The sequence below is a fragment of the Dendrobium catenatum genome, unplaced genomic scaffold (assembly GCF_001605985.2).
Source record: "Dendrobium catenatum unplaced genomic scaffold, ASM160598v2 original_scaffold_65093, whole genome shotgun sequence".
NCBI classification, from domain to species: domain Eukaryota; kingdom Viridiplantae; phylum Streptophyta; class Magnoliopsida; order Asparagales; family Orchidaceae; genus Dendrobium; species Dendrobium catenatum.
Genome location: NW_021383543.1, coordinates 59,183 through 74,249, shown reverse-complemented (window position 1 = coordinate 74,249; position 15,067 = coordinate 59,183). Strand labels below are relative to the sequence as shown.

Below are 15,067 nucleotides of genomic sequence, written 5' to 3'. Positions count from 1 at the left end.
TAAATCTTATGTTATAAATAGTCATTAGTTATCAGAACTTTCATAGAAAAGGATCTATGTGCACATATGAAATATTTTAAACTTCAATATTACCAACATTGCATTTGATAAGTACCACAGATATAAAATAAATAATGTAACGCTTGTATATTTATCCTATGGACCACAATCACTACATTGAAAGAAGGATTAAAACTCAAAATTGTGTTGATTGATGTGGACTTGATGAAAAATATTGGAATATATACATACAGGTTCTCCATCTCCTGGTTTAACTTTTGGGGAGGCTCAGAACTACCAGGCGGGGCGCTTGGTCGAGGGAAAACCCTAGCCGCCACTCTGCTCTCTGCTGACCTTCTTCCTTCTGCTTCTCCTCCGGCTCTGCCGGAGGACCTCCTCTCCTCCACACTTCTATGGATTCTTCTCTCCATATCACTAACTTTCCCCCTCTTGCTTCATCTTCAGCGGGAGGAGTTCGCTCTTCTCCGAAAGATTGGAGCCAGGTATTTGCAACCGAGCATAACTCCCCAAAAGCCTTCAGTTTTTCTCATTTCCCTTCTGAGCCTGAGGTCATCCCCTTCTCGGGCGACAAGCTTCAACAAGGTGGTGAAGATTGGAAACTTTGTCTCGTTGGTTACTCAATAGGGCGTCGGCCTTATTATGAAGCGCTTCTCGGAGCGATCAAAAAAACATGGAGCTTAAAAGGTTCGGTGCAATTGCTTTCTCTAAATGATGGGTTTTTCCTTTTTAAGTTTTCTTGTAATGATGATTATGAGATGGTTTGGACAAGAGGAGTTTGGTTCTTGCTTGGGAAACCTTTTGTCCTGCAAAAATGGCATCCGAAATTCACCCCCACTAAGGAGGATTTCACTTCGGTTCCCATCTGGGTCAAGATCCATGACCTGACTCTTGCATGTTGGAATTCGGAGGGCATTTCGCGTATTGCTAGCAAAATTGGAGTTCCCCTTGCAGCTGATAGTCTGACGGAGCAAAAGACCAGATTGACATATGCTCGCATATGCGTTTTGGTAGATCGTGACGCCACTTACCCGGAGGAGATTAAAGTGTCTCTGGATGGGGATATTGTCTGCCTCAAAGTGCAATACGAATGGAGACCCTATCCCTGTAACCATTGTAAGTCTTTAATGCATTTATCTGCTTCATGTCCTACTATTCCAGAAAAAGAACGAACTGTTCAAGTGAATGATGGGAACTCTAAGCGTGGAAGGAGTAATAGTAGGAAACCTCGTTTTCGCTCTTTCTCTAATTCTATGATTGTTTCTACTATTCCGGAAAAGTCTGTTGTTCTACCTAATTTGCCTCCTAACTTAAATGTGGTTCAGTCTTCTTCCGAGCCCACCATAATTGCCACAGACAAATCTCCCACCATTAATGCGGTTATTAATGAGTTAGGGATGACATCTCTGTATCAGCCTCACTCCCCCAAATTGCACAACCCTCTTATCTGCTCTTCCCCACCGAAAATTACTATCTCAGAAGATAATACGGCCAAGGACATTCCAAATCTTAATTCACCTCAAGAGGCTGCTGCCTCTTCCTCCAATGGCTCTCTATCTAAAAGCAGTCATCAGGAAAATGACATTACATCTCCCAATAAGTTTGGGGCCCTTAATATTGAGGAAGATACTAGTTTGCAAACTGAAGTTCTAGTTAGGCCGGTCAACGTCATGTTAGCTAATAATGCTGAAGGGAATTCGGATAAAAACAACAAAGCTAATGAGAAGGCTAAACCTTCTTATGTCAATGTGGTTTCTAAGAAATCTGCTAAGGGGAAGGAGGTCAAAAAACCCCAAATCCAATTATATTCCTGATGACTTTTCCACCCATTGCGGCGTGGAATATCAGGGGGTTCAATCGCCCTGATAAAGTGTTGGGTTGTAAGAGGCTAATTGACTCCTTCAAACTTGACATGGTTTGCATTTTGGAGAATAGGGTGCATGCTCACTCGTTTCATGACCATTTTTTTCAGTCTTCTCACTCTCTTTTCGTTAATGAAGAGAGTTGTCATAATTTTGATCTCTCTCAATCTGGGAGAATTTGGATCAAATGGAATGCAGATAAGTTGAACTTTACTCCTAAATTTGTCTCTCCTCAGATTATCTCCGGGGCTGTTTCGGTTGCTAACTCCCCTCTTATGGAAATTTCTGTCATTTATGCTTCTAACAGCAGCTTAGAGCGTAAAGATCTCTGGGATTTTATTGTCAAAGTAGCTCCTCCTGGCAATTTTCCTTGGGCTCTCATTGGGGATTATAATTGCTGCAGGTATGCCTCTGAGAAGTTGGGGGGAACGCCCATCTCCCATTCCAACTTGTCTGATTTCAATAACATGATTTTCAACAATAAGCTTGTGGACTTACACTCGGTTGGTTGCAAATTTACGTGGTTCAATCAAAGACCTGATAATCCAATTCATATCAAGCTTGATAGAGTTCTTGTTAATGATGGTTGGTTGAATGTTTTTTCTAACTCATATTGCTCTTTTCAAAGTCCTTCCTGCTCGGATCATTGCCCAGTTATCCTTCATCCGGGTGGTCTTAATCGGGTTTTTCACAGGTTTTTATTCAAAAATTATTGGACAAAAATTGATGGTTACTGGAAACATATCCTGCATCTTATCAGCTCTCCTTGTCTGGGTAATCCTCTGAGTCATCTTTGTAATTCCTTGAAAAATTTAAAAGGTGAAATCAAAAAAGAGAAATGGGCTTCCTCTACTTCCGTTAAAAGGCATCTTGATTCCCTTCATCAAAAGCAAAGAGATCTTTTGGATAGTTTGCAAGTGGATCCTCTCAACCCCATCCTGAATCATGATTACAAGGTTAATAATATTGCCTTGACCAATTTCACTTCATTACAAGCTTCATGGATTATTCAAAGAGCCAAAGTGAACTGGCTAAAGCATGGTGAAGATGATCTTAAATTTCTCTTTGGCAAAATCAAAAGAAGATTGGGTAGTTCCAATTCCATTGCTAATCTTATGGCCTGTAACCCAAATTCCACTAGAGCTGAGGTGATAACTTCTATCCTGCACCACTTTCAGGAATTATATAATCCTCCTCTTCCTACTATCCTGGATTTGGATATTTTTCCTATTGGCTCGGTTTTTCCTGATTCACATGTCAGCTTGCTTGTTTCCTCTGTATTGGATGAAGAGATTCAACAAGCGGTTTTTAACGGGTCTTCTACTTCGGCCCCCGGTCCAGATGGCTTTAACTTCCACTTTTATAAGTCTGGGTGGCACATTCTTGGCCCTATGGTGTGCAGGGCTATCAAATCTTTTTTCCTTAAAGGTTACTTACCTAATGGGGTTAAGGCCACAGCACTTGCTATTATTCCAAAACATAAAAATGCTGCTAGTATTAATGAGTTTAGACCCATTGCACTGTGCAACGACCTGTACAAAATCATTGCTAAAGTGATGGCTGATCGTCTTAGACCGGTTATTAGTATGCTTGTTAAGAATAATCAAGCTGGATTTGTGAAATCCAGAGTCTCTACTGATAGCATTCTTCTGGCCAGTAACATTCTCTATTATTCTGGAAAAAAAGGTGGTTTCAATATTTTCTGCGCTAAACTCGACATTAAAAAAGCCTTTGATTCTGTATGTCGGGAATTTTTGTTGGCAAGGTTAATCCAAAAAGGGATTCCTAGTGAGTTTGTTTGTTGGGTTAAAGCTTGTATCACTAATGTTAATTTTTCCATTGTGCTTAACGGGGCCTTAGAGGGTTATTTTTCCACTACTGCTGGACTAAGGCAAGGATGCCCTCTTAGTCCTTATCTCTTTTGCTTGGTGATGGATGCTTTTTCTAATCTCCTCGAGGGCAGAGGCTTTAAAGGTATATCCTTTGATAAATTTTCCCTCACTCACTTGCTTTACGCAGATGATGTTCTGATCTTTGGTGAGGCTACTTTAGACAATTGTAATATCCTCAATTCTGTTCTCAGAGATTTTGCTAATTCCACTGGGCTCCATGTCAATCATGATAAGTGTTCTATCATGTTTCCCAAGCATCTAGTCAATCAGCTTGATATTTGCAATGCACTGGATATTCATAACATCGTCAATAAGATCAATTATCTGGGAATTCCCCTCTCTTTTTATAGGCTTAAAATTGAGGATTTCTTGCCTCTTTTGGATTGTATCAACAGGAAATTGAATGGATGGAAGGCAAATTTACTTTCGTTTGCTGGTAGGTTACAATTCTTGAAATTCACCATCCAAAACTCCATTGCCTATTGGATTAGAGGATCTATTTTACCTAAATCTGTTTATAAGGTTTTTAAAAGGCAGAGCTCTCGGTTCCTGTTTTTTGGTGAGACCACTTCTTCTAAGAAACTCCACATGGTTTCTTGGGACAACATTTGTAAGCCTAAACTCAAGGGTGGTCTTGGTATTCCTTCTATTTCTGCTATGCAATATGCTTTTAATTGCTCTGTGATTTTCAGAATGTACAATGATTTTACTCCTCTTTCTACTTGGCTGTTGCAAAAATATAGGAGTCCCTGGAAGCCGCCTCATATCAATGATTCTAAACTTTGGAAAAGTATTTGTAAAACTGCTTCAGATGCTAAATCCTGTTTTAGATTTAATGTCACGCCTAATGCTTCTATTTCATTGCTTTGGGATCACTGGTGTCACAACTTAACCCTTTCTGAATTTACTGGGGATGACTCTCTGGAACATATGCCGGATTGCTTTTTACATGAATTAATGACTGGTTCCACTTGGTCTTTGCCTGGGCATTTTACTGCTTTGATTCATAGCACTCTTAATGCCATCCCCATTTCGGATAATCCTGGTCCTTCTATGTGCTGGAAAAACAAAAAGAACCATAAATTTAGGCATTTTATTGAAGAGTTTTACTCTGATTATGATCACTGTGGCTGGCATAAAATGGTTTGGCATAAACGTAATTCTCTTAAGCACACGGTTTTTGTTTGGTTGGCTCTAGTGGGTGGCCTGAAGACTGCGGAGGCTCTTAAAATTAGACAGATTCATGTCCCGTTACTCTGCAATTTTTGCCTATCTAATGCTGAATCTGTTTCTCATTTGTTCTTTGACTGCCCGTATTCTTTTTACATTTTGAACTCCCTCATTCCTGGGAGCAGCTGTTTTCTTTTGAGGCCTTCGATTTTGCAAATGTATGACTGGTTGTCTGATGTTTATGGGGATAATTCTGAGAAGTTGAATTTTTATAAGCTGACGGTGGGCTGTGTTATTTATTATACCTGGAGAGAACGTAACAATAGAAGGTTTGGAGGTACCTTTCAATGTGCTACCTCTGTTTTGCTTACTATCAAAAGGACTCTTTTTGAAAAAGTTTTAAGATGGAAAGGTGGAATTCAATTGCTGGAAGAACTTTAAAATGGCAGGTGTTTCCTTTTGGCCCTCCGATCTCGTCGCTCTTTCGCCTGCTGCATACGCCTTGTCTGGACGATGATGAATCTCCCTTAGCAGGCGCCTTGGATGGCCTTCGGGCAACCAGGTTTCTCGACCGTTTGATGTTTTTATCCCAATCTGAGTCCAGATTTTGGCAAGGGAGAATAGTTATTTCGGCTGGAACTTCTTTCCACGTTTGTCATGTCAGCTCCTCTTGTTGCTGCTTTGTCGGGTTCTTTCATCCTAATCTGCAACTGCCACGGTTTTGGTTCTTTTTACTTCAATTTTGAATTGTACAAGGTGGTATAGTTGGGGTTTATTTACATTTTTCTACATAAGTTTTTTCTCTACTTATGTAGTTTTGATTTAAAATATGTCATATTATAGATCTTAATTTCATGAAATCAAAGAAGGGGTTGATAAAAAATCCGACACTTTGATTGATGCGAATATTTCTAAAAAATTTTTGCATATCAAAATTTAAGGCCATTGAAAAATGATGATTGTTAATTATTATTATTTTATAGAAGCAGTCATATACCCAAGAGAATTGATATATCAAAGTTGGTCATAAATATATGTATATGGAGGCAATAATAGGTTTGGAAAATTTAAATATAATTACCGAACTTCAGAAAATTGGTATTTGAAAATACTAATTTTTATTGTGGCATTTCGAAGAACTCCAAACTATCAAATCGCATGACAATGCCTTTTAACATCCCAATGAACCAACCCCTAATATGACAGTCAAAGCCATCATTGCCACCCTTCATGCATGTATGAACAAGTATGCAAAGAAGAAGGAGATGGTGGTGGTTCACTCTAGGCAAGCTCAACTCATATTGATTAATAAGGTTTAGCTTTTGAATGTTCTTGAATTTGAATCATGGCAAAAGAGGAGTATATATTTTATTTTTATGCTCTAATATTCTCAATGATGAGAATTGATAGTTTTGCAATGACTCAAAATACTCATCTACTACTAATTAAATGCTAAAGATTAATTATATACACTTGATTGCTAAGACATTAATATCATCTAATTAAGGACCCGCTATACTAATTGACTCTATTGCAACATAAAAAGCATGGTATGTGTTGCATGCCCGAACATTCATAGTATTAGAATGAGAGAGTTCAACATCTTAAATTTGTAAGGAGATCAAATACACATAGTGATAAGAGAGAAGACATAAGTGACATAAGAGTTTTTAAATTAAAAATATGAAAAGCAAAAAAATCCATCAGGCTTGGCCCAAGTGAAATGATTTCACTGGTGTTTATCATCCATTGAAAATAATGCTCTTTCTCCATGATTAGAAAAAAATGTTGATACAATGAAATATAAAATGTACATGATGGATTCCATATATGGAGGAAGTTCAAAGGCCTTATAGCATGAGAGTTATATTTGAGAGATCGTTTTTTATTTTTTGGCCATTTTTCTTTGATGAGAGAAGATCAAAGACAAAAAACGTCAAGCATAAAATATTTGTGACAATGTCAAGAGTTAGAGTTAATGTCTATGGAAGGTCAGAGGACCATAATCTGAAGATGGTGGTCAGAGGATCATAGGAGGGTGTTAGTTAAAGAGCTGTAATTGAATGATATTGTTTGCAGGATTGCAGTTAGAGATGGTGGTTAGAAGAACGTAATCGAGCGATAATGATCAAAGGATCATAATTGGGTGATAATGGTCAGAGAATCATAGTCAAGAGATAATATTTGGAGGATTATTGTTAGACGAAGGAACTCAGATGATTGTAATTGGGTGATGTCGATCAAAGGATTATATTCGATCAATAGTGGTTGGAGGACCATTTACGTGCAACATTGATCAAAAGATTATAGTCGAGTAATGTTGGTTGGAGGACTGTAGTAGGGTGAAGGTAGTTGGGATCAAGATTATAGTCAGACGATAGTGATTGGAGGACTATAGGAGGGTAGAGGATTGCAAGAGGGTGATATTGGTTAGATGATTATAAGGGCATATTGGTCGTAGAACTGTAGTTCGATGTTGTTGATTGGAGGGCTATAGTTGGACGATCTTGATTGGAGAACTATAGTTGGGAAGTAGAGCTTGGAGGACATAATTAAGGGATGGTGGCTAGTAGACCATTATTAGGTGATTGTGTTAACTGGATCATAGCCAGGTCATTTTGGTTGGAGGATTATAGTCAGGTGACAATAAACAGATAATTGTAATTCAGAGATCATTGTCAGTAGACTGTAGTTGGGTGGTGGTGATCGAAAAACTTTAGTCAGGTGACAATAGTTAGATGATCATAGTCAAGCAATAGTGGTGGAATTATCATAGTCAAGCTGTGGTGATTGTGAGACCATAGTCATGCGATGGTAGTCAAAGGAATGTAGTATGGTGAAGATGGTGAGATGACTATAGTCAGATGAAAGTGGTCGGAGGACCGTGTCCAAGTGATAGTGATTGGATCGAGGACATAGTTAATGACGGTGGTTTGGTAGTAGTGGTAAAATGGAAATGATTGGATAGTAGTCCGATGACAATAGTTGGGTCATTGTTTGATGGAGGTGGTCAAGTGGTGGTCCGATGAGGATAGTCCTTCTAAAACTCTGAGATTTTTAAAGCCCTAAACTCTCTTGAATCTCAAGTCAAGGTCCAAGTCCATGCTTTCTCTTTTCATGTATAAAGTGGGTTCTATTTATTCATTTTTGAGAGAGGCATAACCCCTTCTTTTAGCCAAAATTTATAACATTCTGTCAAACTGTTTGTATTTAATTCCTCGATCATAGACAATTTTTTTATCATTTAAGTGCTTACTGATATTAGAATAAGATGATTTTTGGCTCTTTTATTCATCTCATCATCAGGGTCGATTAAATTATAAGCATGTAAGATATTGAGATGGATTGATCTTCCAATTAAAATCTCAAAGTTTTTTAAAGGCTCATTTCTACTTGTATGAGACTACTTTATTGATGGATTTTTCTCATCAAGACGTTTCGTTCTACTATAAATATGGTGACATAAGTGATCAGATGGTCCTAAATTTTATTTCAAAAGTTGTAAGCAAATTTCAGAGGATGTGTCCATGAGTACTTTGGCTATTTTAAATAACACATGACAATGTCGTATATATGTTTTTTAAAAGTTGATATACATATATGAATGATTGAACTCCGGCCCCTTAAATATACTGCTTCGAATTAGCGGCAAAGTGGTGGTTGTACTTACCTGTAAGGATGAGGATTTGCTTTCGGTAACGGTCGTGGTTTCTTGGAAGCCACTGACGTTGCAGATGCGACGTTATTAATTAGAACATAGCTGCATTGTGCAGAGATCGAATTCATGTCGGGTTATGAGTTATGAATGCTGAATAGGCTTAATCACCACTGAAATGTATCTATACGAATTTAAAGCTGTCTTGCAGGAAATTTGTAAGAGAAGATGGTGGTCCTAAAATTTTGAATAATTGCAAGGGAAGTGACGTATCATTGAAATTGTTACACGTAGCTTTGCTTGTTTCAAAATTCACCCATATTTACAAGCGTGTATTTGATTCGATAAAAAAAAAAAAAACATACAAGTGCGAATATAAATGCATATCTCTACATGCATACATAACAAGCAATAACATGACATTAAAAAAAATAATAATAAAGATCGCTTTGAAGCGTTGTGACGCTCCACTTTGTCTTTGGGCCACTTTGCAAAGTTGCGGTGCTACCGCCTACAACGTTGCAATGCTATGTTATGTTTTCAATCAAGGACTGTAGAGTCGCAGCGCTTGAGTATGCAGAGTCGCAACACTTAGATATGCAGAGTCAACATAGTCAACAATGCTATATGACTATATAAAAAAATCAGGGCAAGGCCCCTGAACCGAAGCAGGAGATTCCCCCTGCAACCTCCCGATGAGCTCGATCGACATAATTGAGGTCTAAGTCAATTGTACAATTTGATTGATCGACACAATTAGATTCAACATGGAACTAACAAATTATTCACCCTGGAAATTTTTTCTCTTAATAAAATAAATATTTTTGTATTATGCCCCTTAAGGAAATAAATTTGCTCAAATTTGTTTGAAAAAATTCTTCTCTATTTTACTCTTAAGATTATATGCACCTCCATTTAATTTTGTCCACTCTTGAAAGAGAGATTGATTCCATCTCTGATGTGGAACACTTATACATAAATATATTATAAGCTTAAAATTAATATTTCACTGAGCTTTCTTACATGTGCTGCATCTTTACATATATTAGGCAGTTAGGGTGTGAAGGACGTGATATGCGGTAGATAATATACTCATTTTAAACCCCATACCTTAAAGCTATGGAGTCATGTCCACATTTGAAAAATTAAAATTATTGGATGTAAAAATGGAGCAATTATTACGTCCGGTCAAATCTGAACGTATCTGAATGTATACCGAGCAATACCGAGTGCTCAATATCGAGTTTCAGGTGATGTGGCACGTGGTTATTGGTCTATGAATGAGTTCGGTGAACCGGACGTAATAATTGCTCGTAAAAATGAGCCACTGGAGGTTGGGATAGATTAGATGGGCTTTAATACGTTTTCGCTGGCTGGATCGCCGGCCCAGATAACCCAATGCCAAATCTCAAAGTGCACTCCCACGATCAATGATTGGGCATTCAGAGAAGCAACTCACTACTATAAGAGAGATTATTATAGGAACTTTTATTTGGTCCGGTTACCTAACTTAGCTCTACATTCGGAAGCCATTAAAATAGTGCCATGTGTTCTCACTATTTACCTTAAAGCAAATGCCGAGCAAAATCGATCAATACTGAGCAAATACCGAGCAATACATAGCAATACGCGAACATAGAGATACCTAGCTCTATGTTCGCGTATTGCTAGGTATTGCTCGGTATTGGTCGATTTTGCTCGGCAATAACGAGAAATATCGAGCAATACCGAGTAATACCGAGAAATACTGAGTTTTTCTCGGTATTGCTCGGTATTTCTCGATATTGCTCGGTATTGGTCTTCACAGAGTGATATTTTTCATTATTGTCAAGCAATTCCTAGCAATACCTAGGGCAATACTGAGCAATGCGCGAACATAGCAATCCCGGGTCAAGTCGTCGGGCCGCGCGGTAAAGAGTAAGAGCACGTGACGACATGTTATTGGCGTCCGAACGTAGAGCTACGTCAGGTCACATGACCTAATAATTATTCTTATTATAGGGTGACATTGTGCTTTCATATTTTTTTTAATAAGAAAGACAGTATAGCATTTTCATAATATAAATTCTAACAACTATTATATTATATAAATTAACTAGATCATTTTTTAAAGTTAGGCCTATTTGGGACAATTTTTTTATTATATTTTTCAGATCGTAATCATAAATTCTATAATTCTATTTAGCCAATGGCCACTACTTTATGCTACTTTCAAAAAAAAAAAATGTACTAAGAAGATATTTTCATTAACAACTTTAAAAAATAATTTATCTATAACAATTTTATAAAACAATTTTATAAAACAATAAGAAATTCATCCCAAACGAAATCTTAGATATTATACTTTAAAATATATACTAATTGTATGTGATGTGAGCCTAACTTTTTCCTTCACTCAATTATATAAGATTCTATTAAGCTATACAAATTGAGCACTAAAGAAAATATTCGATTCCTCCTACCATTTCTTATCCCTCGTCTCTATCAATGGAAGGAATCCATTCAATAGAATCGACAGGAACAAGTGGGGAAACATGATAACAGCCCATTTATTCGAACAATATTAGCTTAGGAACACCATGCTTTATTCCTAACCCCTCTCGTCTCATCTCTCTCTCTCTCTCTCTCTCTCTCTCTCTCTCTCTGGGTGGATTAAAAAACGTGTGATGTAAGCCAAATTAAAATTCTCCTTCAATCTTCTATTTTTTATTAAGCTACTTTCCTCCGGCTGTAATAATAGCAATTGAATTTTCTTTGTGATGGTCGTAATAAATAATAATAGATTAATAGTAATAAATTATAATTTATAATGTAATAATCTTAGAAGAAATCTAATTGACTAAAATTCATCTTGACCAAAAATTTGATCAGAATTTATTAGGATCAATTTCTAATAAAGAAAGTAGTCTAAAAGACTCAAAACTTCACCGATAATCTATAAATTTCAGCTTGTATCATTTCATTTTTTTGTTGACCAGTTCTGTATGATTTGACAAGTTGCTTCATCAAGTATAGCATCCCTTTTTATCGAGAAATTATTCTGAGCAGATGCCGGACGCAACTCTACATCCACATGTTGCGGTACCGATTGGTACCGAGCATCGCTACCTATATCGAGTACCGATCAATATCGAGCCACGGTACAATGAAAATATGACGTGGTGTATTTTTATTTGTCTATAGATGTCGTTTGGTATCCGCACAAAATAATTTTTCCTTTTTATCACATGATAGCATCTCTTCTTATTGCATGAATGACAGAATATCTTATTTATTTTTAATAACTATCATAAATTTTTGAGGTACATAACAAAGATAAGTATAAAATCAAACAAATCATTACCTGAGCAGCACAAATTCACAATTCATATATATATTATCAAGATCTACTATAATACTCTATTTAGTATTTATTTTTATGTCTCTCTTAGACTTGTTATACAGATCTAAATAGAGTAGAAGATCTCGATTCACCAACAATTCTTTAAAATAAAACACATATATACTTAACAAAAGCACATACCAATAAAAAGCCCCCTCAACTAATTTCCCCTCCTAGCTATCAAGCAAAGGAGAGAATAATTAACAAAGGAGTTGGTTATTTACTTAGTAAGCAACGATATTGATGCCAAGGTTGGACTTTGCATAGTCGAGGAGGTTATCGATCTCGCCTTCGACGTCGATAAATCCGTCACCGTTAGCATCGGCTTGACGTATCCAGCGGTTGCTACGCCATCCGCTGAAGCGAACACCGATGCTACGGATGGCATGGCGGAGCTCATTTCGGCTGATGCGGCCGTCGCCATTAACATCGAAGCGTCGAATCCATTGACGGAATTCCTCGATCGTCATATCGCCGGACAAGGCACGGGTGGTCGTCGTGCCAGTTGCGGTGATCGCCATAGATGATCTCTGTATGTTTCCTTCTGATTATATTAGCTTGGAGAGGATTGGAAGTGTGAATTACAGGGCGTGTGATGCGGGCTATATATGCTGGCACGTAATTGTGCTTCCTCGTGGTCTATGAAGCTGGGTGGTCTGCTTTAGAAAAAAGGAGATTCCAAAGCTAGAGGAGCGTGATTCCCGTTTGAAAATAATTGATCAAAATAAAGGTAGTTTTTATTTGAGTTTTAATATATATTTTTTCTTATTAGATGATATTTTTATTTTGCTGGAAATAATTAGCATCCATCTTAGCTTTATTTAGGACATTTTTTTAGGCTTGATTTGAGATAAATGTTTTTTCTATTTTTTGAAGAAGATTTTCAGTATAAAAAATTATTGAACTAAAAATTTTTGTATTAAAAAGATAGTTTAAAAAGTAGAAAGAAAGCTATGCCAAATGAAACCTTCTCATTTATATTTTTGATAATTTTAATTTCTATGAATTTATCTCTCATAAATCTATAAAAAATACATAATATACACTAAAAATCATCATGATGAACTTGTTATTTGTCACATCATGACATTATTAAATAAGCTTTAACCATGATCAAAGATAATTAGCACAAAGAAATTGCAAAAAAGACCAAACACCAAAAGAAAAGTGAAAAGTAAAATTTATATGATTTAGTTTAAAAAAATTATAATTATGGTGTGCAATAAAATAATAGCTTTTATTAAATTAAACAGTTAATAAAAAGTAAATTTGCAGAGATGATGAATTAAAATATTAAACAGATACTAGAAATTACATGGTTTACAAGTTTCTCAAACAATGAACCATTAGTTCAAAGGATAGTACTTCGAATTCCAGAAAATATATGTTTTTGTGATTTTCCTATCCATTTTTTATAGGGGTATCAAGATGGGTTTTCGGGTTGGTTTCTGATCGAATTCGAAATTGACCCAGGTTCAAATTGGTCGATCCGAACCCGACACGATTTTACAAATGGGTCAGGAAATTGAACACGGGTCCTACCTGCGCATGTTGTGTTATTTTTTTTTAATTTTTAGTAAATTAATTTTCTTTTGTCATATGATATTTTCTTGATAAATTTGATTCAAATAACATTAAGTGTATGTTTAAGTATAACTTTTTTATTGCTTTACTTTTCAGATCATAATTATATTTTTATTTGGCTACAAATTTTTTTTTTTTTTGCTTTTTAAAAAATTTTGTGGAAGTTGTTTTTATATCAACTTTCAAAAAAGTTAATTACCTCATAATAGTTTATAGTAATCCTTGCAAAAAATTATAAGTCTCAAACATATATTAAGTGTTTGTTTGGGATGACTATACCTTTTTAAAATTAATTATAAAGTTGATGTAAATAAATTAACTTTTTTAAAGCTGCTTCTTAGCATAATATTTTTTAAAAAATAATAATAAAAATAGTGATCAAATACAAATTATAATTGAAGAGTGACAGTCAAAATAGTCAATAAGCTGTACCAAATAAAACCTAAATCAACAACATTTACTTTGACCTCATTTGTTTCATAGCTATTTTAAATACAATCACTAAAAGAATCCTATGCGGGCCAGAGCTTTATTTTACTTCCATCAAATTTCAAACTTTATTCTCTACTCTATTCCAGCAGTTCACTTTATTCTTTGAATTTTCTGCTTAATTGGAGCGCATGCCCAAAAATATAAAAACCAGAAAGTCAATAATGTCGTGGTAATCGCGCCTTGAGCTTTGTGCTATCTCCAACCGAATTGCATACAGTGATATGCATTTCGTCATTAGCTTCATTGGAATGCTAAATGATCCGCCAAAATTCAGTAGGTGGTGTCGCACTGCTCACCTATGCCAAAAAAATTTGGTTATGGGATTTGTCGAAGAAGCGTGCGAAAGAGGATAAAGATTATTACTGATGTGGAACAATGAAGTGGAACATTATAGCTAATAGTTCTCCTTAGGAATAGCTTATCTAGTTTGTTACAAGTCTCTCTAGAATATTCTATAGATGGGTTATATATCTATGCATTGTAGTAGGGAAAGCTCATTGAAGGATATATTACCCTCTTTGAAGCCTTAGAGCTTGCCTTTCTTCTTCTTCCCTGGATTGGGAAACCAAAATCCTTCTTGCAGGTCGAGTCTTCGGACGATCCACTACATCAATTACCTTTGCAGCGAGACAAAAAAGCCTGCATTTTGAAATTTTATTGTATTTTGGAGTGAAAAATAGAGTTTTTCCATGGGAGATGCTCTAAGATAATCATTTTAAATACATATATAAAAGAAATAAAATTCTTTTTAAATAGATAAACTACTTACACTTTGAATGAGTGATTAGATTTTATTTTATTTTTGATGGGTAATGTTTTTTTCATTGTGGTAGCGTTAGTTTGACAAACAATTTAAAGGTTACCATCCAAAAAATTTAATTATATTTTCTGCAACAATTTTATATATGTTTTTGTTAGAAATCAAAGGCTACATCTTCTATTTAATTGATGACAATATTAATATAAATATGTTTATAGAACAATTAGAAAAAAATATTACGTTATTACTTAG

The 15,067-nt window shown here is 35.9% G+C and overlaps 2 protein-coding genes across 2 annotated transcripts; one reads left to right on the top strand and one right to left on the bottom strand.

Moving 5' to 3' along the window:
- The first annotated feature begins 225 nt into the window (after window positions 1–225).
- LOC110105345 lies at window positions 226–5,459 on the top strand. The gene is made up of 4 exons (XM_020834844.2): window positions 226–633; window positions 753–1,799; window positions 2,117–5,279; window positions 5,392–5,459. The coding sequence occupies exons 1-4, from the start codon at window positions 226–228 to the stop codon at window positions 5,457–5,459; spliced, it is 4,686 nt and encodes a 1,561-aa protein (XP_020690503.2).
- A 6,456-nt stretch (window positions 5,460–11,915) lies between these two features.
- LOC110105550 (polcalcin Phl p 7-like) lies at window positions 11,916–12,575 on the bottom strand. The gene has a single exon (XM_020835136.2). The coding sequence runs from the start codon at window positions 12,498–12,500 to the stop codon at window positions 12,204–12,206; it is 297 nt and encodes a 98-aa protein (XP_020690795.1). The 5' UTR covers window positions 12,501–12,575; the 3' UTR covers window positions 11,916–12,203.
- Between the last annotated feature and the right edge of the window lie 2,492 nt (window positions 12,576–15,067).